Source organism: Nelumbo lutea, chromosome 1 (assembly GCF_056320005.1).
Source record: "Nelumbo lutea isolate HS-2025 chromosome 1, American lotus-T2T, whole genome shotgun sequence".
NCBI classification, from domain to species: Eukaryota; Viridiplantae; Streptophyta; class Magnoliopsida; order Proteales; family Nelumbonaceae; genus Nelumbo; species Nelumbo lutea.
In genome coordinates, this window is record NC_142684.1 from 183,937,254 (window position 1) to 183,963,755 (window position 26,502).

At 39.2% G+C, this 26,502-nt stretch overlaps 1 protein-coding gene across 4 annotated transcripts; it reads left to right on the forward strand.

Moving 5' to 3' along the window:
* The first annotated feature begins 9,053 nt into the window (after window positions 1-9,053).
* LOC148879722 (cation/H(+) antiporter 18-like) lies at window positions 9,054-14,612 on the forward strand. 4 transcript variants are annotated; one of them, XM_088961370.1, is made up of 5 exons: window positions 9,124-9,281; window positions 9,543-10,196; window positions 11,541-11,746; window positions 11,891-12,909; window positions 13,224-14,612. In XM_088961370.1, exons 3-5 carry the CDS (start codon window positions 11,665-11,667, stop codon window positions 14,418-14,420), a joined length of 2,298 nt encoding a protein of 765 aa, XP_088817496.1. In that variant the 5' UTR covers window positions 9,124-9,281; window positions 9,543-10,196; window positions 11,541-11,664; the 3' UTR covers window positions 14,421-14,612. The 4 variants fall into 4 exon arrangements, with proteins under 4 accessions (XP_088817494.1, XP_088817496.1, XP_088817493.1 ...); XM_088961367.1 differs by having other exon boundaries at window positions 11,923-12,909; XM_088961369.1 differs by having other exon boundaries at window positions 9,543-10,189; window positions 11,923-12,909.
* The last annotated feature ends 11,890 nt before the right edge of the window (window positions 14,613-26,502 follow it).

Genomic DNA, 26,502 nt, shown 5'->3' on the forward strand with positions numbered 1-26,502 from the left:
CGGACTTAAGCCTGCTCGGGCGAGCTTCTCCTCAGAGGTGAAGTCCTTATAATGCAACCCGAGCTTAGCCAACGACTGGAGCTCCTTCTTAATCTTCCCGTCTAGGATGACACCAGGGTCTTGAACCGCTATCCTCCAATCGGTGGGGAAGGGCCACCCTGTGCTACTCCGGACTATGAAGTAGTCTCACTTCCAAGCTGGGACTTTGCTCGGGAGCTTGTGCATAAGCTTAAAACCTGGGTGGGGGGACAAGTAGTAAGACCGCCTATGCCCGGGGAGAGCGCCCGAAGTGCTCTTCTTTATGGCCAATATCGTACTAAGGACATCTAAGTCTATGGAAAGGGAACGATCAAAACAAAGAGAAATGGACCCCACCACATTTCGTATGGAGTTCGGGTGGAGTTGGTCCAGGGTAATGTTAAAGTGTACCAACATCTCAACGATTAAGGGGTGGAGAGGAAGTCTGAGCCCGGCTACCAGTTGCTCCCTGAAGATCACGATCTCATTGGGACCGTGCTCCCATGGGAAGTTACCTGTGGGAAGACTATACAAGTACTCGCCGGGGAGGCGGAACCTCTGTATGAGGTCTTGACGCCTCTCTGAGGTCATGGTGGAGGGACTGAACTGATCTGGTTCCCGACCTCGGTGGGAGGTAGACGCCAGATGACCCGAAGCCACCCGTACTTCGGATGGCTGGGTAGCAGGGGGGACATCCCGAGCCGAGGTGCCTACCTCGGGCTCATCGATGAGGTCATCTACACTAGACAACATACCGAACTAGAAGGGAAAAGGAGGCTCAGGAGGACTCAGCTAAGAAACGCAAACCGGGCTGGAAGGACAGGACGAACTGGAAGACTCGAGCTAAGAAACCCTTGTTGCGAGCTCAAACACTAGCGATGGAGGCTTTGTGGTGAAGAAAATGGCCAAGGGACCCCTTATTTATAGCCGCAACCGCGGGATCTTCGAGGCGAAAACGATTTAGCGCGTTTTTGACGTTCGCGAAGTCCAAGTCGCGTGAAGTCCGCACGTAACCCGGACGTGACCCGGACCTCTTTTCGGTCAAGCCAGGCGCTAGACCGGTACAGCTGAATGGAACGCACGGCAACGCAACACAAACACCGATGCCAAATCCACCCATCGCGTCATGACCTCCCCGCACTGGGTCACCGCCACCAGCGCAGGGAGTGGGGGGCAATTGATGGAGGGTGATATGGCCTGACCTCGTAGCTCAAGTACACGTAAATGTGACCTAGCTCAAATGGTGACTCAGCACAACGGACAAGAGCACAACTCGGTGGGGAACTCCCACCGAGCTCGACGTGGCAGCTCGGCGAGTAAACTACTCTCCGGAAGCTGCCTCGCTCGCACCTCCTCTCTGGGGTCAAGGGACTTCGGGGGTCCCAAGCTCAGGGTGCCCTGACCCCTTTTTGAGACCTGAGCTCCTCCTAGTGGACTTCGGGTCACCCCCAAGCCGGAATGCACCGATTCCTCTTCGAACGCCCTGAGGCACAAAGACCTCAGGTCGGCTAGCTCGGCACAGCCGGCAACAGGCGGCCCGTCACTTAAGGGATAGCCCAGCTCAGGGCAACCCGCAGGAGGGCAGTTCGGCATACCATAGGATGGCTTCCTGCTCGACCGCCGTACCTGACAAGCCTGCGAATTGCAGGCATGTCCCTTCGCCGCACCTGCCACTTTTAGGAAGGTGTCCCACGCTTGACAGACACGTACCCTGCACGATGGCCCCACACGTGCCACATCAGCCCTGCCTGTAGTGGCTGTGGCAGACTAACAGTGGCGGTTATACCTGTCCTGTCAGAAGTCAGAGGGCTGGGAGCAACGGAATTCTGTTATAAGGAGCTCACCCTCGAGGAACAAGGTATCTTGAATTACCAGCACAACTTGCACTCTTAGCTTTCGCTTTCTTTCAGCTTCTTACACACAATACTAACTTAAGCATAGGAGCGTTCCCGCCGGGAAACCCCCCGGGAGTTCTTTATCTCTCATTCAGTTTCAGGTACCCCTCAGGAGCCATTCGAGCGCCAGATAGGAGTGATCGGATTGTGCTACATCAACTTGGATCAATGAACTTTAATGGTGTTTCAACGGATGATGAATTTTAGAAAATAAAATCCCACTGACATGCGAGTTTTAGACGTTTTGAAAAATTATGATGAGCTTACGAGAATTCATAAAATGTGATGGTAGGTTTTAGACAAATTCCCTTTTTTTCTAAAACTAATCAATCATAAAACCCTGAAATCTTAACTCCAATGTCGATCATTGTAGCAGGAGCAAGTTCATCATTGTAGAACAGTCACAAATTAAAACACAGGCTCCATATTATTTCCTTGCACTTCATTTTCTAATTTAACCACATCAACGTGCATTGAGTGATTGATGACAACCTCTACAATAACTTGCGTTCGTAAAATTTCTTGCCTCAGATGTTAATTAACATTTATCCAATAAAGGATCATCATTCTCCAAGAAAATCAAATCTAGGTAAAATAAAAATTGAAGTACTGAATCACAACTCCTCTCGATCGGTGCTTGTAAATAAGTACTGAGTCACGACTCCTCCTGAATTGGTGCTTGTTTTCTCTCTTGGGTTTTTGAAAAAATCTAATAAAATTTAACCGCGAATTCACATGCAAATAATTCTTAACAAATGGCTAACTGAAGGGTGGCATTTGTCCCATAAAGTCACCCAATAGAGGAGGTGTCAGTCTATTTTGAAAGTAAAAGAGAGGTTTTAGTATTAAAAAAGGGGGGGAATTTCATATTATTACGCTGTATTTTGGGTTTAATGTTGTTTTGGTCTCTGAACTATAAACTACGAGAATTTAGTATTTGAATTTTTAAAATGTGTCAATTTAATATCTACTATTAATTAGTCATTAAATTCCATTTGAAAAGACACAAATACCTTTCAAGTTCATCTATTTCTCTTTATCAACCACCCAAGTATTGACAAAAAATAAACAGTTTCAATGCCCACTAAGACGTAATTCCAACTTTTTTGAATAGAAAATGCAAAGATTTGAGACTATTCATTTTTATCATGTAAATGATTGATAAAAAAAATTAGATAACACTCAAAGAGCATTATATCTTTATAAATATCACTTAACGATTAATTAATAACAAATACTAATTAAATTAACACATTTTAAAAATTCAATTACTAAATTGTTATATTTTAATGACAAAGAGCATTATATCTTCCAACATGAGTTTTGCACAGTTGGGGCTTATATCTTCAGGTGTTGGATTGGGCCTGGATCTATAACAGTTTGCCCTTGCTTCTATGATGCTGAAAGTATAAGGTACCGGCCGGAAGAACTTTGTTCAATTATAAATTTATAATCTTCAGTAAACTATTGCCAGCTGTTACCACTTTTATGACACCGATTGATTTAATGATACGGTGATATTTAGGTGACACGCGCTCTCTCTCTTGAGTTCTCTCTCTCCTTCTATCTTTCTCCCTCGAAATCTCTTTTCATCGACTTTACTATTGCTCACAACACCGTTCTCTCCATTACAAAACCATTGTCGCGCTGTCCTCCGCCGCTTACGGATGTAAACGGATTTGGATCCGATCCGATACTATTCATCTTGGACTCAAACCGATCCAAAGATTTAATTAAATTTTATAGGATTCGATCTGAATTATTCTATTGAATTTTTGGATTTTCGGATTTGATTTGATCCTTCTTATTTTTTAAAAAAATTAATAATTATTAAAAAAATAAAATAAAATACATCAATTTAAATAAAAACAAAAAATACAAGTATTTTTTAATTATTTTCATTATACATATACATGCTTTTTATAAAAAAGTAAATAATATAACAATTTTATAAAAATATAATAAAAATAATATATTTATAAACAAATAAATAACATATATATGTATTATATATATTTATATTTATAAATATATAACACATTGGATCAGATTTTCTCGGATCGAAAAAGGGGTGATTTGAATCCGAACTAATTTCTAACCAGTTCATAGGATCCGATCCAAAGATCTCACCAAAGGTGATCCGAATTTCACCAAATAGGATCTGATATCGGATTGAATTGTATCCATTTGCACCCCTACTAACACCTTTCTTTTTCTAGCTCCAAAAACAATTCATCCTTGATACTCTTCTTCCAAAACCCATCTCTGATGCAATTGACTGAGACTAATGGGGTAATGGTTTAGTAATCGTAGAGTAATTGTCTTACTTTTTGTTCCTCCTTTGATTATGCTTTGACATTGTCTGCAGGGATCATTAATCACAAAGATTCTTAGATTGACAAAGCTGGGGGCAAATGGAAAAATATATGCCATATCCAACACAGCACGATTGCCTAATTCATTCCAGATTTTTTCGAGATTCACGAGTGTTCAAAATGATCTTCATTGACTATTTTAGTTTTGGCAACGAGCTTGCATAAACCCAAGTTCTACAGGAAAGAAGTTGTTGTTAGGGGAGGAGGAAAGGCGGGGAAAGAGTACTAACATTAGAGATGGAGGAAAAGTAGTTGGCGGATGAGAAGATTGATTCAATGATTCAATGATACAAGAGAGGGAGAGAAATTTACTTTTGATTTATTTTTATTAACTCTCCATTTCAAATTTATCATGAGGGATTGACGCTCATGTATGAATCTGATAGGGGAACAGATTAGAAAACGGAGAATCCTGTTCCATACATACAGGGGAATTAAGGGGTGGGAGTGGGACTAGAGGTGGTTTCGAGCCAAGTTAAACCGAATATCGGGTTATTCGAGCTCGGCTTACTGAATTTGTGTTAGCTTTGAGCTCGGCTCGGTTCAAAGCTCACAAATTTTAGCTTGGCCGACTATAAGCCAAATTTTTTTTTAAAAAATACAAATTATAAATGTAACATATTTTTATTTTATATAAAAAAATTAAGAATTAGAAAAATTATTTATTATTATACATATAAAAATAAAAAATATACATATAAAAAATGTTTTTATATGTATATTTTGGACTACATATCAAAAGTGTCTGTTCAGTTTTTGGACTACATTGAGTAGGTAAGTTGCGGACTTCAAGTGTCTTCTGTTGGTGGCAAACTGGCTGGTGAACATATTGGCGAATTGGTCCCAATTTTTTATGAAGCCTAGGGCCAACCTTGAGTACTAGAGCCAGGCCTCTTCTTTTAATGTGGTTGGGTAAGCGATACACATACTCGCATCTTTAGCTCTATGGAGTAACATTAGAGCTTGAAAATTGTCTACATGTTCATTTGGATTTGTGGTTCCCTTGTATGTCTCAAAGGGTGGTGCCTTGAAGTTTTTAGGTCTTGGCGCCCTAATATTAGAGCTTGAAAACTACTCTGCTACTTACCTTACTTCCTTATTGTTTTCTTTTCTTCCTTATGCTTCTTTGGTTGGAGCAAGCTGGCTTTTTTTACTGGCACGGTGAATACACCTCCCGTGCTTTTTCTTAGTTCCTACAGACAAGTTGGCGGCCTCGGTTTCAATGGGAGCCGTAGATCAGCTTTCCACCGGTAGTTGATTGTTGTCGAGAACCTCGTCATCCACGCAAGGCCGATTGTTGGTTTTTCCTGGTACCCTGTTGGAGACCTGGGCATGGCTATGGATCCGAGATGGAGTCAATTTGTCATGGCCGACCTGATTCAGGCCGGTGTTCTGTCGGGGTACCTGGTGGAGAGGTACCCAATGGTTGTGTTGGCGTACTTGCCCCAAAGACACTTGCTGTTGTTGTTGTTGTTGTTGTTGCCTTGCTACAGAGGCAAACTTGTTTTCCTAGGATTTAAGTTGCTCACTCCTTCCCTACATGCATTGCACTAGATCATAGAACTAGCGTGCATCAACTACTATAGGAGTCGTTGCGTGCTCTACTACAGGAGGAGGTGCGTTTACATTTTCTAGTATGATAACGGGGTGCAGAGAACGTCGATTTGTCCAATAGTAACAGTGGGGATTCGACCATTATCATTGTTGTTATTGTTGCCACTAGCAAGCTGATTGCTTGAGGAGGCCATTTCTTCACTTTTAAAGACAATAATAGAGAACTTAGCTTTTGTAGCGTGTTTCTAGAGACGGCGCCAATTGATGTCGCGCAATGTGGACGCTCTCTCATGTATAGTGACTCGGACTCCAATTGGATGTCTATTTTGTTGGGCCGAGTTGATATTCAGATAATTGAGCTGATATGTGCTACGAGAAATAGAAGGTAAGAGTGCTCAGGTGTCTTTTACCTGGAGAGGGCACTTCGATGCTCAAGTTAGTAGACTCTCGAAAGTTCTTAGGAAGATTGAGAGAGCTTTAGAAAGTTTAGTGTGCATACCTTTTGAGTGGGATTGGGTGCCTTTTATAGGTCCCTGGGCTCAAGGGATCCTGAGTAACGATCTTGAGCCCCTTGTGGAGCCATTTTCCACTTTTCCTGGTGTGTTAATGTGTTAGTTACGAGATCCACGCAAGGTTACGATCTGTCCTAGTGAAGTTGAGGCATGTAACAGGTGAACCGTTCTAACGATCACGCTATCGACACCTTCAGTAGTGAACTGCTGGGGACGATTAGTGAGCTCTTCCTTGCAGGTTGCCTTAGGTCCTCTCAACTCAGCCAGCTCTTAGAGCAGATCGCCGTAACCTTATGGGGTCTGCTAGTTCTGCCTTTGTTGAGGTGGAGGTCGGCCTGAGCGAGGTGCTCCAAGCTAACTTACCGAGATGGTCCATTGACTCAATGTCGAGGTGTCATATGGAAGCCGCATGTTGCTGTGCGATTGGGAAGACCAAGTTACCCCTCATCAAGAATCTTCTCTCTTACTCTTTCTCCCTCCCTCTCTTTCTCTCTCTCTCTACACCCGAAATAAATATCTGGACATGAAATGAAATTGATTGAACCTATTGAAATTCTGGACAAGCAACCTCAATCAAATTTTAATAAATCAATCTCTAGACTGATTCAACTTATTGAAGGAATTAGTCATCTATCTCTAATGGATTATAGTACCCCTCAAATCTTAGCAGATAATGATTAGAATTCCTTACCATATAAGAATTCAACAACTACTATAGGTAACATAGTTCATGTTTTTCGGTAGAAAAGTTCTGAAATCAATTTTGTTGAACAAAATTTGTCTATGCTTGTTATGATTTGTTGAATGGAAAAATTGATCTTAAAAAGTTTGAAAAAATGATCTTTAAAAGTTTTCCAGAATATGACAAAATTAAATTGTTTTAAAATTTATAGAACACTATAAATAACCATCACACTCTTATTTGTCATAAGTAGGGACAAATATTTCAGGCTCTTACCAATAAGAACCAACATAATCAGCACATAAGTTACTCTATACAAAAATAGTCCAGGTAAGTATTACAAGTCTTTCTCTATAAACTTCCAAAAATTATACAATCACAATTATATATTTTTTTAATATGTATTGCTTACATGTAGATTATTGCATTTATATTATATGAATTCTTTGCTACAACTATGTTACTACATACCCAAAATAAAATAACTCATTAAAAGTAATTTTCAAAAGAGATGCGTTTAACAAAAAATGAATATGGAAAAAGAAGGTATTGAAAGACTATTGCAAGAAAGAAGGAACCGATATACCCAAAATGTTATTGAAAATACTAGAAAAAAAGAACATAAGATGTTACCAAGTCTTTAAATACCTTCGATATGATACCCGATATCGATACTTTAAACCTTGATTAGAATAGGTAGGGGTGATCATTTCAGCCCAGTTTAAAAATTCGGGGCTTGAGCCCACATCAGGCTTGCAAATTTTAGGGCCGGGCTTGGGCTTAATACTTCGAGCCCGGCCCGGCCTAGCCCGCATATATTTAAACTTACTGTATAATGTATTCATATATATATATATATATATACATGTTATTTTACATTGTATTATATATTTTATATATAAATATTATGACATGACATGTATAATTTATATTATATATAATATATAAAATAAGTTTATATGTATGTGATGTCATTTAATATATAGATATATAATGTTTTTTATATATGAGTGACATTGGCCCGAAATCAGACCCAGCCCAGCCCAAAACCCTGGGCCGACACGGACCTGGGCCCAAGCCTAAATTATAGCCCTTATAATAAGTGCAAAGTCTGGATCAGGCCAGGCCTGACCCATCTCTTGATCACCCCTAGGAATAGGACTTGGGGGTCAAAAATCTACTTGAAAAGGAAAGTGTGTAAAAGACAATATTAGCCCTCATTAGTCAACTCCTATTGCATTGAGACTTGAGAGTTGAGAGGATTTTCAATTCCTAATTCATTCCCATCTATCCTTCTGTGGGCGCATGTGTAATAATGGGTCAATGAACGCCCAACACGACAAGGGGGCATAATGGGAGCCCGAATCTCTTGCCCATAAAAACCCTGCACACGTTTATTGCAGCTACACATGGAGAACATCCCATTCTCTGCATAGATTATGTAGGGGGAGATATTCCTAATTCATGGGGGGTGGTGTATTTTGAGTAGGCGTGGGTTGGAGATCTGGAATCGCGTAATGGGCAATTGGGCATATACAGAATCGTATTTCTTCTTCTCTCCAATTGCTTGCTCTGCTATTCTCTTTCTATATATATTTGAGCCAGTTAGGGCTATTCACGAGTCGGGTTGGGTCAGTTTATTGGCGTTTTTCCAATTGACCCAACTTGGTCGGTTTACATAGAAATAAAACCGAAACCGACCCAGTACTAAGTAAAACCAACCTGGTCGGTTTGAATCGGTTTGGGTTGGTTTTGTGAATTATTCTCTCTGTGTGAATGGTAAAGGATTCAAGTCTAAGAAAGCAAAGGCTGAATGCCTGAAATTTAAAAATGATTTAATGGATTAAAACTGATATTTTATATATCAGAAATTTTATATATAATATGTATATTTCTGAAATAAAAAAAAAAATATATATATATATATATATATATATATTATATCTAAGTCGGTTCGACTTCGATTTTCACACATTAAAACCGAAAACCGAACTAAACCATCGATTTATATTTTTTTTAATCCAAAACCGATCGATGCTGAAGAAAAACCAGCCAATTCAAATTGGATCAGACTGGATTGGTCGGTTTGATCGGTTTAGATCTTGTTATCAACAGCCTTAGAGCCAGTCTTAATTGTGATGTATCAGCGTTGCTCTAAAAACAAATTGCGATGCATCGGGCGAAGTTATTTTCAGCGAAGGATTGCTAGTATTCAGAAACACTGATTCCGGAGATTCAACGGAAGGTAAGAAATCTCTATCTCCCTCCATCCGCTTCTCTGTTTTCACTCTTTCTTTTCACGCCGAATGGAATTGATTAGGGTTCAAACTTCAAGCAAACGAAAGTTGAAATTATTGATTCGCTGATATATATAGATGCCAACGAAAATTTTTAATTCTTTCGTCTTTCTCCATATGTTAGACTTCTGTGTGCTGTTTTTCGTTTCTTATTCAGTCATTGATCTGTTTTTTTTTTTTTTCCATCTTCAAATGGAAAATAATGACAGTGTTATTTTACTCATGGAGTTCGTCGACTTCCATAGTTATTAGTCGGTCTGTTGAAAGATGAGCCCTAGGCCAGGCCCCAGATGGTTTGACTTGAACAAAGAATCTCAGAAGTAGGTGTAGGTCCACGATTTTGTCGCCTATTAAGGGAATGGGCCCCTTCTCACGAACGAACATACCTTAGATTCCAGTGTAGAATCCACTTGTTCAGGAAAATATTCCCTTTATGCCCATCGAAAAGCCACACCAGATCATCAGTGGCTGCGATCTGATCTTCCCAATGCTGTTTTTCCCGAGAAAACAAAGGATTTGGAGAAGAAAGCAAACTATAGAAAGAAAACAGAGGCTACTCTGCAGAGAAGAGGAGGAAGCATTGCAGTGATCATCTTAAAATCCATCCATATAATACACTATTACCAAAAAATTACGCTCTTTGATTAAGAAGCTGGAAAGCTCATGGCGTCCATCTGCTAAGCTTGAAGGAAATTTGCTTTCACTGCAAATCTTCAATCCACATTAAACGTCATACTGCGTCTAAGCAACGGCGGTTGAACAACATTTCATACGGCTTAGTGGTTTCTCATCTCATCGGAAAGAAAAGCAAAGACGGTGTCTCAGCCGACGAAGCTCCTTTTCACATTGAAAATCGGTACTCGGTATGCTGTTTTTATTTAATAAAGAGAGAGATTAGTTTAGTTTCACATCTGCCATCCACGATCCACCCAACCATTCTTGCTTGCAATGCCCCTAATCGAAGAAAACACCTTTAAAGAAACTCAACTTGAGAATTTCTCAGCTAATCAAAATATAAAATCTCCTCTGTTTCCATTTCTTGCAATTGGTTTTGGATTCTGACCGAGGGGTTAGGGTTCTGCACGAGAAGCTCATTAATGGCTACCGCACTTCACTGAGGAAGACAGGACGAGGGTTTGCCTACAATTTTTTTTTCCCTCTTTTGACTTTTCTTTATTTTGTCCCGCGATCGAGATTTGCGAGGGGTTTAGAATTTTTCTATCGGTTCAGTTTACAAATAATTTATAGGGTAAAATATATTTCGCTCCCCTATGTTTCTCACAATCATAAAAGCCTCGCTGTTTCATTTTAACAAATACCTTTCCTGAACTTTTCACGTATTCGACAAAAGCCTCTCTACCGCCACTATCATGGATGGAAACTTTTAGAGCATCAGGTTTTTCAAAATATTCATTTTATCTTTTAAATTATTTTATATATAAAATTATTGAAATAATCTTATTTTAATTTTAAAAAATATATATTTCAGTAATTTTGTATATAAAATTACTTAGATGATCGTTAAAGAAAGTTTTTGTTGAATTAAAATGGGATTATTTTAATAATTTTATATATAAAATAATTTATAAAAGGGTAGAATGGGTATTTAAAAAAACTGGTGTATCAGTCCAATGCTTTCCGTTTGAGACTATGACAGAAGTAAGGTTTTTGTTAGTTTGTTAAAATTTCGGGGAAGTTATTTGTGGAGAGGTTTTTATGATTGTCAAAAATTTTAGGAGGGTTTTATATTTTACCATATTTTATAAAATTTAATAGGTTGTTGCAAGCTTGCAGGTGACCAGTTGAGTAGGGATTGACGTGTCAAAATTTTAGGCGATGTTTGGTTTAAAGAAAAAGGTAGGAAAAGAAAAGAAAAGATAAGAAAATTTATCAACGTTTGTAAAAGTTTTCCTCTCTTTTCTTTCTTTTCCTATTTTGTCTTCAAATCAAACATACCTTAATGGACTAAGTCAAAATCCCTCCGAGTCCAAACGCACAGTATCTAATCTAACAACTTCGCACAAGTGAACCTTCGGGTCCGAGTGTAGCTGACGTGTACATTGCGAAATAAATCAAACATGTTGCAATTTTCCCGAGTTAAAAAAAAAAAAAGAAAAAACGCGTTGGTTGATGGTGTTCGACTAAAATGTTGGAACTAAACTTATAAGAATAGGTTTGTGAATTTGTTTTCCGGAATTGAGTTGCAGCAATGGCTTCCAACAATACTACAGCGGCACACCTATGTCCATCTCCAATGAAGCCTACCTCCAATGGAGCCTTCCAGGGAGATAATCCCCTCGATTTCGCACTCCCTCTTGTCATCTTACAGATATGCCTTGTCCTTGTGGTTACACGGACGCTTGCTTTTCTTCTCCGTCCTCTGAGACAGCCTCGCGTCATTGCAGAGATCATCGTAAGTCCCAATTTCCTCTTCTTCTTTTTTCTTTCATATTATTCCCCTTGCTTTCGTTGCTACGATTACGATGTAATTCGATCGATGTTTGATTAACTTTATCAATCCAGTGGAATAAGAAACAGAGCATTCACCCAACTTTAGTTTTTCTCTGCTCTGTTGGCACTTCTTGGCAGGGAGGAATATTGCTTGGTCCATCGGCACTGGGTCGTAACAAAAGCTATCTAAATGCAGTCTTCCCAGCAAAGAGCCTTACGGTGTTAGACACCCTGGCCAACCTTGGTCTCCTCTTCTTTTTGTTTCTTGTAGGTGTGGAATTGGACCCAAAGAGCCTTCGTCGGACTGGAAAGAAAGCCCTCGGTATTGCTATTGCTGGAATCAGCGTCCCCTTTGTCTTAGGGATCGGTTCATCCTTCATCCTTCGGCACACAATCTCCAAATCCGTGAATGGACCTCCTTTTCTTGTCTTCATGGGCGTAGCCTTCTCCATTACTGCCTTCCCTGTCTTAGCGCGTATACTGGCTGAACTTAAGCTCCTCACCACTGACATAGGCCAAATGGCCATGTCGGCTGCCGCAGTCAATGATGTGGTTGCGTGGATCCTACTCGCCCTCGCCATTGCTCTCTCAAGTAGTGGCCACTCTCCTGTTATCACCCTCTGGGTCCTTCTATCCGGCTGTGCTTTTGTAATTGCTTCCATACTCGTATTCCCCCCCATTTTCAAGTGGATGGCCCAACGTTCCCAAGACGAGGTTAATATTTGTGGTACCTTAGCTGCCGTTCTGGCAGCCGGATTTGTTACAGACTCTATCGGAATTCATGCCCTGTTTGGTGCTTTCGTGCTCGGAGTTCTAGTGCCAAAAGACGGGACTTTTGCTGATGCTCTTGTGGAAAAGGTGGAGGATCTTGTATCCGGCCTTTTTCTTCCTCTATATTTCGTTTCAAGTGGATTAAAAACTAATATAGCCACCATTCAAGGGGCCCAGTCTTGGGGCCTATTGGTCTTGGTTATAATTACTGCATGTTTTGGGAAGATTGTTGGGACTATTGTAGTCTCCCTTGCTTGCGAACTGCCTTTCCGTGAGGCTATTACACTTGGTTTCCTCATGAACACCAAAGGCTTGGTGGAACTTATCGTCCTCAACATCGGCAAAGATAGAAAAGTAAGTTTCATCTTCTTGCGAGTAAATTCAACAACTGACGAAGTACCAGTTAAAATATGATTTTCTGTAAGACATCCAACCAATACTGTCTGTCTCTATTGACCAAACCCAAGTTCATGTTATTACTTGCTAGAACTCATCTTAGAGGTTTCTTGCATATTCAATGGTATTGACTTCTTCTTTAACAGTAGGCGAGCTTTAGCCTTTAAAGGATCGTTCCATCTTATTCATCCAAGAAAGATGTAGTATGTTATTATTCATGTTTATAATGATGTTATATTTGATATCATCTAAATTATACACACTTGTTGCAGGTTTTGAATGATCAAACATTTGCTATCATGGTTCTGATGGCTCTCTTCACTACATTCCTTACCACACCACTTGTCATGGCCATATACAAGCCTGCAAGAAAGGTGGGCAGGGCTGATTACAAACATAGAACAATAGAGAGAAAAGATTCAAGTACGCAGCTTCGGATTCTAGCTTGCTTCCACAGTACAAGGAACATCCCAACATTGATAAATCTTATTGAGGCCTCCCGCGGGACAGAGAGGCGGGAAGGACTGTGCGTCTATGCCATGCACCTCATGGAGCTCTCTGAGAGATCGTCGGCAATTCTCATGGTGCATAAGGCAAGAAAGAATGGGATGCCCTTCTGGAATAAAGGGCAACAGTCAGGCTCTGATCATGTGGTTGTTGCATTTGAAACTTTCCAGCGATTGAGTCATGTCTCTGTGCGGCCAATGACAGCCATCTCGGCATTGTCCAACATACACGAAGACATCTGCACCAGCGCAGAAACAAAGAGAGTGGCAATGGTGATTCTTCCATTCCACAAGCATCAGAGGCTCGATGGTGCAATGGAGACAACACGAACGGACTTCAGGTGGGTCAACCAAAGGGTTCTTGATCAAGCTCCATGCTCTGTTGGGATCCTTGTTGACCGTGGCTTTGGTGGAACAACCCATGTATCAGCAAGTAATGTTTCTTATTCAATCACTGTTCTCTTTTGTGGAGGACGTGATGACCGTGAAGCACTGGCTTATGGATCACGCATGGCTGAGCACCCCGGTATCAGTCTCACTGTGATCCGTCTTTTATTGAGGCTTAATCCAGTTGAAGAGGTAATCGAAATTGATATGAATGCCAGATCAGACAACAAAGAGAAGGCAATTGATGACGAATGCCTTGCTGTATTCCGGCAGAAAGTCCAGAAAGACGGTTCTATTAAGTATGATGAGCGTACAATTGGTGATACTGCAGAAATCATTGCTGCTGTTCGAGACTTTAGTCGTTGCAATCTGTTTCTAGTGGGTCGAAGGACTGAGGATAGTGTTGCAGCAGTATTGAATAGAATAAGTGAATGCCCTGAGCTAGGACCGATGGGGAGTCTGTTGAAATGCTCAGATACTTTGGCAACGGCATCAGTTTTGATTGTGCAACAGTTCACACCACATTCTGTTTCTGTTGCATTAGAGGAGCCCGGAAAGTATTCAAGTTCTGACTGATTGCCATTCTAATTTTCTGTTTTTACTTTGCTTTTTTTTCGTGTGCGTGTGGGGATGTGGGAGTAATCAAAAATAAAAAAATCAAAACGGATGGTTGGCCGTTGGTAACCCGTTCATGGTTACACCAAATAAAGAGTTTATAAAACATTCACATACAGAAATCCAATTCCAAACCAACTAATTGCTATTCTATTTCTCTGTTTTACCTTGTAATTTCCGGTTGTGGGTGTGGGAATTGCTCAAAAATCAAAATGGACGGTTGCGGTTGGTAACCCGTTCATGGTTAACTAACTCCAAACAAAGAATTTATGAAACAATCACATAGAAATCCAAACGAATATTGTCCGTGAATGTTGCCCGTGTACGGTGTACTTCGCAGTTTGAATGTTTTAGCAAGGAATCTTAGGCTTACTTTGGACAGGTATTTTGCTTTTGATCTTTGTGTGGTGGAAACGAAATTGAGCCAATAAGTGATTCATTTGGATTAACATTTTGCTTTTGATCTGTGCGATGGAAACAAAATTGAGCACAAGAAGTGTCTAAGCATTTTAGTGAGAACTGTTTTTAAAATGATAACCATCTTTAAACTTGAGTGCTTTAAAGCAATGTTTTCAAAACCGGACGGACGGTCGGACCAGAAAACTGGGAACCGGTCACCTAACCGGTTCTATTTCACCCAGAACCGTCTTTTGGCCAAAATCAGTGAACCATTGACCCAAGTGATCAAACTGTTTGAACCATCAACTCAGACAATGGTTTCGGCTGCTTTTTTTTTTTAATTTTTAATTTTTTTTTTTTATCAGAACGGGCTGTCCATTTGAATTGAACAGTCAGACTGTTTGACTTAGGAACTAGACACCTCAACGGTTTATTATCCGGTTTAATTTTAAAAACCTTGCTTTAAAGCCCTAGGTTGAAAATTCCTGTACGATATGCCCAACTTGGGGCATCTCATATCGTATCAAAAAGCCTTTGATAAGCCAAATGAGCAAGCGGGCTTAGAGCACGTAGTAGAGGTCTACCCAATCATCTTCTAGTATGAATGTGTCCATTGCGACTGTGTTTTAATCGAAATAACCAGATATAAGTGTTACAACATTGAAGCCCTTGATAATAAGAATATTAGATTAGGATGGAATTCTCATCCATGCTGGATTGGCTTGTTGACGAATCAACTGATTGTGAATGATAGACGTACCGTAGAATTCGCACTTATTGTAAATTGTAGTGGTCAAAAATCAAAATGGTTGAAATAGGGATTGCAACTTTGTAATGAGTAGGGTATCCATCAAAATTGCCCTGTCTATTCCTGAATTCACCCACCCAAGTTCCCTTGCCCCAAAATCCTCTAAAACCTGTTTAACTTTTCTACCCAAATTTTCAAACCCCTTGTATTTCAAATCCATCATGATCCATGAGTTGTCATACTATCATTTTTCAAATTTCAAATTCAAATTCAATCGCCTAAGTTAGTGCCAATTAAATTCATCACTAATTCTATTTAATGCTCCCAATTCCTTATTTCACATCACTTTAATTATCTCAATCTCATAATTAATTCAATCAATTTCATTTAAATCTATTTAAATGAGAAAGAGAAAAGAAATGCAAGAAAAATTCTTATTGAACAGCTCAAGGAATGCGGCATTATATTACCTAAAAAAGAAAAAAAAAATACAGTATTAAAAATATGAACACCAAAGAACACAATTGTAGATTTGGTAATTTTTTTATGCTTCAACCAATAACAAATAGAGTTTGATTTGTTTTTTTGGTAAAAGCTAAATTCATTGATATGAAAGAACATAATTTATAGCGGGCTACTTTTTTTGGGTAAAACCTAAATTCATTGATATGAAAGAACATAATTTATAGTGGACTACTTTTTTTGGTAAAAGCTAAAATCATTGATTTGAAAGAAAAGAACATGAGTTCTTTCTAAGTTCTCTTGAACTGTATTCACCATACAGTGTATACAGTCAATATAATTTAGCTTTTCTAGAGAAGCTACACTGTTTCTCATAGGTGGGAAACATGAATGTTGTTGGTAACATGATCAACTAGTTTGAAGCTCAAGCTTCTGAACTTCTGGTAGTGCTTCACAGAGCAATGGATCAACTCCTAAAAGGCGTTGTACATATTTGAAAATTTGATGAATAATAAAGGACAAAATAGATATTTCAATATCTTAATTAATATTTAGTGGTGATATAATTGTCAAAAATTCTAGGGACACTTTTAAGGGATTTTTTAATCAATTTCTTAAAACTTAGGGGTAATTTAAAAGATGTAGTCTAAAATCTTATATTTTGTATATATGTACTGTAAATATATACATTTGCATTCTTTCCAAATTGGCCACATCAAAGTAGCCACACATCAAGAACATTTTGCATGAAAGACAATATAAAATACAAGACATGTTCCTGATGTGCTGCTATGTTCATGTGGCTAGTTGATTCACATAAATCTCATCAGGTTAATTATTAAAAATACCCCTAAACTATCTGACAATTATTTAAGTACCCCTAAAGTTTAAAACCTACTTAAATACCCCTGAACTATGAGGAACATGATATATATCATCCTTTAGTTATTTGACTGTACATTCCGCCTACATGTAAGGTAACCTGATTTGTTTAAAATTTGTAAAACTCAATTTTACCCTTTTCTCGTCAGAACTTGGACTATCCTTAATGAAAACCTAGACACAAGAAGATTGCTTCTCAGGCGAATTATGGCAATGTATTGAGGTCTTCAAGAATTTATTCTCCTTTTTCTCTTATGGCAACTGATGGGGCTTTTAAATCTAAAGAGATTTAATGGAGATCTTCATACAATTATACAACGCAGAACAATCTTGAAGAAAGGCAAATTTATTCTCCCTCTCTAGAGTATTCATTGATTGGTTGTCCTCCCCTGTTCCATTTCAGGGGAATTTGTTCTATTTCCAATGAAAATTTCTTTGATAGATTTTTGATTGTTCGTTAGCTTTTGGATTAACTTGGCAAATGGGTGGGTTCGGTTGGATTGGGTAAGGGTCGAATACCAATTCATTCATATTGACCCACCAATCCACCATAACCCATCCATCATCAGTCATTGTTAAATGGTCATAACCCATCCAAATCTACCTCAACACTGACCTATCCATATTGACCCTCAACTACTTTCACCCATACTAACCTACTTACCCCACCTATAAATACAAAAATGGGTTGGGAGGGCTTACATACCCGAAATAATAATTTTTAAGATGAACATCTCTCTCAAGGTTGTCACATGGCAGAAACGGGTTGTGTTGACTTGTATACCGAAAATAACAAATTTTTGAGAGGAACATCTCTCAAGACTACTACATGGCAAAAATGGGTCGGGGCAACCCATATACTCGAAAATAACAAATTTTGAGAGAATAATATCTCTCAAGGATACTACGTGAAAGAACTAGGTCGGGTTGACATGTGTACTTGAAAAAAAAGCATTTTGATAAAGTCATCTCTTTTAAGACTGCCATGTGACAAAAACGGGTTGGGTTGACCCTTATATCCGAAAAAACATTTTTGAGAGAATCATCTCTCTCAAGATTTCCACGTGACAAAAAACGGGTTAGGTCAACCTGTATGCCTGGAAATGAAAACATTGTAAATAAATACACAAAATAGAAGAAAATGCAAAAAATACCAAAAAATTACGAAATATGCAGAAAAATACTAAAAAATTGTAAGAAATGCATGAAAACACCAGAAAAATGCAGAAAAGCACAAAAAAATTATAGAAAATGTAGAAAAATACCATAAATTTAAAAAATGTAGAAAATACCAAAAAATTGCAAAAAATACCAAAAATTACAGAAAATGCATAATTTTTATAAAAGTTCTTTTGTAAAAGTACTTTTATATAAGTGCTTTTATGCTTTTGTAGTTTTATAAAGTACTTTCGTGTAAAAATGCTTTTGTAAAAGTAATTTCATAAAAGCACTTTTTATAAAATTACTTTATAAAATTGCTTTTGTAAAAGTGTTTTTGTGTAAGATTGCATTTGAACACGAAAATTAATAAAATCTATTTTATTTCATTTTTAATCACAAAATAAAATGTGACATGGTGGTTTGGATTTGTAATGAGGTGTGTGCATGATGAGATACTTGAGTTCCAATCACTTCAACTAATATATTTTTTAGATTTGGCGAGTATAAACCCAACACATCCTGGCCCGTGCAACCCAACCCAACCAACCAATGGAATGTGTGGAGTTCCAAGGTGGGTGGGTCAAATGGGTTGGGGTCAAGATTGCCAACCCTACTTTTACATCTTTTATTAGTTGGTTGTACGGGTAATTTTTTTGCCCTCTGAGACATGTGGATTTATATTCGCCTCGCATCTATTTGTATGGGATTTAAGTGTTTGTATTTTAATCAATTTCTTAAAACTTAGGGGTAATTACAGAAAATGCATAGTTTTGGGAAGCATCTATTTTGACCTACTTTGTTCGAAAATCACTATTAATTTATATTGTTTTTAATATGATTTAAAATATTAAATGATGTCTTATTTGTAAATAATAACCCACTTTAATTGGTATTTACTATTTATTTGATAAATTTATTTGGAGTTATTTATTTTTAAAAGATAATTAGGTTATGCTTCCCAAAACAATTAAATCAAGTTTGCAATTAATAAACTATTTCATCTAAAAGAATGAAACTCACACCATTAGAAGTCTTTATAATTAATAATTTTTTATTTGAATTAAGAATGGGATCCACATCATTTTGTTTGAGACTGACTATTTATCAGTAATATCTGATTTGAGTTCCTTAATTAATTTTAAAGAAATTAAATCACGTTTGTTTTGTAATTGACTTATAACAGACTACATTAAATTTGTTAGTGAATTAAGCTTCTCTAGCCAAAAAAGAATTTAACTAATTATAAGCTAAGTTATGATATTGATCTTAATTATTTATTACTATTTAATCATTTTAGTATTTTAGTAACTATTTAATTATTTTATATCGTTGAATTAGCTTTTGCCCTTTAAATCTATTTTAATTGTTATTTATCATTAGCATTTATTATTTTAACAATTTTATTTAATTATCTTTTACTTTTAAATATTTATGTTTTTGATTATTTAAACATTTTTTCTATTTATTTAATTAATAATTTTTAAAATTGTAAACCCATTCATTTAATTAATTTTTAATCACTCTAGACAAAAAGTAAAAACGAAATTCAAAGAAAGTATTTACCAAAAAATAGAAAAAAGCAAATGTATAGGAGGGGTCGAATATAGTACCCGATCAATCATTATTTGTCTCGAGTCAAAAAGGAAAAGTAGAGGAAATGGAGTTTGCTTCTTTCTCACTCTTGAGGAGAATGAGAAGGTAAATTTACTTTTCAAGTTTCAAGCATTGTACGAGGACCTGAGGCTTTAGAAGAGATTGATCGAAGCAACCGAGGCGAGGATTATGATAGTCGAGGACTATGGTAGTCGAGGACTACGGTAGCCAAGGACTGGCTGAGGCGAGATCACTGGTGACCTGAGGCACTGCAAGACAGAGAGTGTCAGAGTCCTTGAGGTGGATACCCAAGGTAGAGGCTTCGACGCCGTGCTCGGTGGAAAATTTAAGGGCCTGGTGATAAGAAGACATGGCTGCCCCTACTGCATGAAGGGTTAGTCTTCCCATTATTGCGTTGTAGGGAGAGGCAACGCTCACCACTAGGAACTCATGCATCCAAGTCATCTGGTGTGGCGCTCGCTGTCCCCACCGTGATGGGCAGGGCAATCTTTCTTTCCGGCCTAGTGACGCTGCTGGAGAAGCCGATGAGAGGAGTATCAGCTGGCTGGAGCCTCTCTGTCGCGAGCTTCATTCTTTCGTAGGTGTCATAGAAAATGATGTTGGCTGACGAGCCACTATCCACTAAAATCTGTCGCGAGCTTCATTCTTTCGTCGTGATGAACAGTAACCCCCTCTAGGTCCTCGTCAGTGAAGACGAGGGCATGTGAACATCTCGGCCTCTGCAAAGTGTCCGAGTATTTTTGCTTCTTCGGAGCAGGCTCCTGGATATTGGGCTGCCTGGCGTAGGCTTTTCGAGCCGAAGTCGAGGCTCCACCTGAGGCCATGCCCCCGGCGATGATGTCGATGATGCTTGCCACATGCTGGTGCTGCTGCTGCTGCTGTTGTTGGGATGACAAGGCGTCGGCCTCTCCTTCAACGAACTGCTTGAGGTGTCCCCGGCAAATGAGGGACTCTATTTCATTCTTTAGATCGTGGCAGTCCTGGTGTTGTGTCCGATGTCGCGGTGGTACTTGCAGTGCTTCGTAGGGTTCCGCTTCAACTTCGTTGGCCACTTCACGAACTTCCTCTTCCCCTATCTGCATCGGAATCTGGGTGCGGGTTGAGTTGAGAGGTGTATAGTCCCTGTAGGCCAGGGTGGCGAGCTTCTTTTTGTCTTTGCCACCATTGTTGCTAGGGTGGCGCTGGTTCCATTGTGGCGCTTGGTTGCCCTTGCTTGGTTGTCTCCGGCCGAAGAGGCTTTGGCCATGATGTATTTCTGGGCCTTCTTGAGGAATTCGAGTTTGGTCTTCAATGGGGTCTTAGCAACCGAGCACTTGAGAGCCAAGCGGGGGTAGAGTCCGTTGATGGCCGCGTGCATGGAAACCATAGGGTTGAGGTCTCAAACTTCGAACTCTTCTTTCTTAAAGCGGTCGATGTAAGACTGCAAGCTTTCGCCCGTCTCCTGTTTGAGCGACATGAGAGAGACTACGCTCTTCTAGCATCACCTACTGTTGATGAAGTGGGTGAGCAACAGGGTTGTAAATTACTCCCATGAGCTGATTGATCAAGGAGGAAGGATGGAGAACCAACAGCGAGTGGCTCCCCTGAAGGTAGCCTAGAAGGTCTGGCACGTCAAGGCATCAGAATAGCCGTACAGTATCATGAACGCTCTGAGACCCTCCAGGTGGTCTTTGGGGCCAGTGCTTCCGTCGTACATCTCTAGTGTGGGAGGAGAGACTCCAAGATGATTTCCTGGGTGAATGTGTCCATGCGACCGGAGGAGCAGCCGTGACTGGTTGAGGCATCGCTTGACTCTCCTTAACCTGGCGGAGCTCGTCCTTGACGGCCCCAATCTCAGCTCACAACTCGGCGATCCCTAGCTCGGCACGGGCGTGGGCCCTGCTCTTGTCTTTGCGGACCCGATGGCTGTCGGCTCAGACTCTCAAATATTCCAAGGCAGGGTCGCTCGCTCCTCTGCGGGTGCAACAATCATTCAGAATGTCCCTGAGGTTTGAGATGGGAGGTGGAGTGGGATGGTGTCGGCTCTTGCCTTGGGAGCGAACCCCAGGGCAGCTGAACTACCTGCCATCATCCAGGTGGACCTCCCTACGATGGTGGTGGTGCTGCTCCGAAGATTGATGACTATCTTCAGACTGAGCTAGCGCACTCTCCCTTTGGCTCAGAGGACAGACATTCCTTCGAGGTGAGACCAGGAGTCGGTTATTTCCCGATTCGAATGGTTCGGCTAGCAGATTACCGTGGTCGAGGACCAGTATCTCGATGTTCTGGTGCTGACCTTGATCCTCTGACACCCCAGCGGGGCAGTTGCCTTGGGAGGGACCTCCTAATCGGGAGTAGACTTCTTCCATTCATTGGGTGAAGCGACCCAAATGATCAAGAACGACCTGAAACTGTTCGTAGGTAATCAGGTTTGGGGTGTTCCTGGTTCTCCTCACCATGGCTTCTGAGCTTACAGGGATTTTGGATCTTAAAGTGTTATTATTGTTTTTATTGAAGTGGGGGTCGTCTTAGCAATGGATTCCACAGACAGCACCAATTGTTGCCGCACGGTTTGGTCGAGGGCAACGAAGTAAATTTACTCTTCAAATTTCAAGCGTTGTGCGAGGACCTCAAGGCTTCGGAAGAGGTTGACCAAAGCCGAGGATAGTAAATGAGGCAAGGACTATAATAGAGTCCCTCAACCAAACTACGTAGCAATAGAGATCATTTCATAACAGTTGTTTGATATATAATATATATATATATATATATATATATATATATAGGGGAATTTTGCTCTGCATCTAGAAGAAGAAATAGTTATAAATCTTTAATGAAATGATAGAAACTTAATCTACCAAAAAAACTATGAGTATATAAACGAAATCCACAATGGTCGTATTTATCTCCTTCACCCGACATTGCCAAAACGGGTCTTAGTGTGTAGGGCTTTCAAATATAAGATACACAGTCTACTCTGTATAACTCCATAACAGCTTTCTTTTATGGCATATGTAGGTCACTTGTTCGACAACCTATTTTACTTCAGCAGCATTGCTAGAAAACCAGCAGTTTCTCCAATTTCCTCTAAAAAATCATAATTTCAAGTACTTGAAACAAAGACACTCATAGAAACCGAGAATGGTGGATGTTACATGATTTTAAGTTTCACGTGCAGGTTTTTTAATTAAAAAAAATGATTGATGGAGAACAAAATGACACAACGAAGAACCTATACCTGCAGTTGATGAGAAGAATAAAAATCAATCGAAAATAATTCACTACAGTTATGAGAATGGTCATGCCGATTGTATATGGAGGAAGAAGAAAAATTTGATCTTATCTACAAAAAATGAACTGGAGGTAAGTGCACTAGTGTCTAGTGCCATGGGCAATTTGGTTGGCAATTCCCAAGGAAAAAGGTTTCAACCAATGCAGATTGTTGAACGAATTCGGAGATCCATGCATGAAAGATTTACACTTTTTGCTCAGTTTGGAGGAATAGAAATACAAATGTCTAAAGTCTAAATACATACAAAATACAAGGTTTTGTACTTTACATATTTTTATTTGTACTCCTTCCTAACTGTGCATTTTGGGCGATCCTATCAGCATAAACCATGTTGCTGCAGTGCTCTTCCACCAATGGCAAATCATGGGGTGGATATCTATATCTAGTTCAATGGTGCTGATGATGGGCAAAAGTGGCACACAAATCACCTGATGCCATGTATCACCTCGGGAACCCCAGAATCAATAGAAACAACAGGCCAGTCAGGACTCATCCACCATCAGGGTGGGTTTGTTTTCATCAAGAGATCCTAGGAGGTCATCGAGGCGATCCGTCTTGACTGACCAAGATCTTGGTTTCACCCCAAACAGCTTGAGACACCTAAACAGCCCGGGCACTAGATTGGTTCTCCAGCCTCATAAGGCCGACCTACCGCGTCAGCACAGGGAATACACTTTGAAACATTTACAATGTGTTTGGTTTGAAGGAAAAAGTAGGGAAAGAAAGGAAAAGGTAAGGAAACCAGCCTTCACAAAGCTTGTATATGTTTCCCTACTTTTCCCTTTCTTTCCCTATCTTTTCCTTCAAACCAAACATAGCATTAATACCCCGGAGATCCTCAGATGCGTGTCACGCGATCAGCAATAATAGCAGGAATCTCCCCACCCCCTAGGGAAACAGCGAGCATCCTGTTTGGTGAATTCTCCCGAGAATCCCTAAGAGCTCAGCCATTAAGGTTCATTACCTCCAAGAATCTCGAGGGAACCTTGATCATCCCTCACCTTTATAAAAGGGGGAGACATTAGCCCTCAGCCCCTCACAGGGCACATTCTTTGAAGAAGAAGAATTGGCTTATTTTGCTCTCTCTGCTTGGAGTATTCTTAATTTCAGATCGTCTAGCTTGACACTAATTTAACCGTTGGAGCTCTTTTTCTTGGCCTTATAACCCAGACTCTCTAACATTCTCTCTCTTACAGGCCTCTAAATAAAATTCATGTCACATCTTACTATCGCACTACGACCCGAGCAGATCGAACTACATCAGGTGGATTTCAGCCGGGAGTTCGAGCAACAGACAGTATAGCCAGTCCACTGATAATCAAGGAAAATTTCTCATTCCAAGAGATTCTTCAATTGAAGCGCTAGATGCAGAAACAACAAAAATGAGAGTTTTACTTGTGGTAGTGGAAGCGACAACCAAATTTTAATTATGGTGGACGGATTCAAGTTCAAGGTGATTGGTTGAACACATGCAAGCAAGGTTCGATGCCATATTATGTATATTGAAATTTTGATTTCCAACATTTGTATTAATTGTTTAATGGTTACTTTTGAAATGGTTGTGTTACTACAATAATAAAATTTGATGTGATCATGATGCTACATGTATGAATTTTATTATTTCTTTTAAGAATGAAGTTATCACTTTTTTTGTGAGTGGATAGACCTTTTATAAGAATGAGAATTTAACCTCTTCTAAGATTTTATCTACTGAAATTTTAAGATGCAACGTATTTGAATAAGAGGCTTTCGGATCTAACTACATTAGTTTAATTCTAGTTTTATAAAATTATAACTTTAATTAGAAACACCTCTATAGATTTGAAAAATCTTCACTTTTTCTTACTTTTGAAAAACAAGAATTTGGCATCTACCATTTTCATCAATAATTTGGGTTTTTAGACGAATGATATCCTGATCCCCAACTTTAATTTGCAACAAATATCTCCTGTACTTTAATTTGTGATGAAAATCTCCCTGAACTTTAGCCATTAGACAAAGACCCCCCCCCTTGTTAGTGTTCTGTAAGTTAATTTTGAAAAAAAAAATTATTCAGCTGTTTAAAAAATTTTAAATTACCAAACTACCCTCTCTTATTTATTTGAAAGGTGAAAAAACATCACCGACCAAATCATCATGGATTCCCGTGACTACGGGGACGATTGATTTGTTCAACCTTCTTCAATTGATGGGTTCTATATTGGAAATCCACATGACTGGTGATCTTGCTGTTGTGCCATTCTTTGGGTGGTGAATGTTGAGGGTGAGTGGTGAGACTGGGGAAGGGATAACAAAGATTAGATTAAGTTAAGAAGTTTAATAGAAAAAGGCAATGAAAAGAAAATAAAGAAGTTCATGTGGTCATTTTGATAATTGAACATATTATATCTTTCAACTTGACGATTAAAGGGGTATTTGTTTCATGGTAAAAGTTCAGGGGGGTCTATGTCGCAAATTAAAGTACAAAAGGTCTTTCTCATTGACCCCTAGTACAAAGGAAAAGGGGGTCTTTGTAATTTACCGAATTTGGAGACTTGTTCCTTACCATTTAAAAGAAGTTTTGCCATCCAACCTCTCTGGATTTGACGATAGAAGTAGTCATAATCTTAAGTATTCAAACCTACAATCTGCACATTATAACCATGGCAACAAGAAATTCCCTTTTCCATTTGAAAAATCTTTCCTGAAAGTTCCCATTGATCAGACTGAAGACAGAGTTCCAAATTTTTATATGTATCCATTGACATATATCATATCGGGAGCTTTCTGATACACCTCTCTAAGGGGTGTTTTGGGGTCTAATCTAATTCAGGGGATAAACGAGCCTTAAAACAACCCATCTGAACCAGAAAAAATGAGTGTGACACATGATACAGTTCAATACGCCCCTATTGGCATATCAGACTGTATCCATATTTTGAATCTTGTTGAAGATAAAACACAAAATCTTTGGTGGCTTTAATGGCCATGATTCCTTCTCAAAACCTCTTTAATCATCAACACTACGGGTTTTGGTGATGGTTGCAGAAAAAGCTGTTATATTGAGAATTGTGTGGATATTATGAGCCGAATATCAGGGTATAACCCTTATAACCAAGTATGCTTAAATAGTCTGAAAACTCGCGTACTTTAAATAGGGTTTTAAACTTTAAAAGTATTTTAATTAATTGTCAAATAGTTTAGCGTACTTTAAGTAATTAACCTAATTCCATCTTATTCACCACTCCTCTGTTTAAAATTAAAGGATAAAAAGCAAGGAAAAAATGTTTTCTGTTTCCCAACTTAACCGAAGAAAGAGATTTTTTTTATGATCATGCGTATTTTATGGATTTGCTTTTCGTTCACTTTATTTTATTTTGTTTTATCTTTTGAATTGTACTCTTCAATCACGATTCACGACACTATGCAATAATTAATTTCTTGTTAAGAGATTTTTTTTTTAAACTTTATGAACACTTAGAAGTAAAGCATGATGATTTCACAATCTGCGTGTTCCCAGCTCGCGA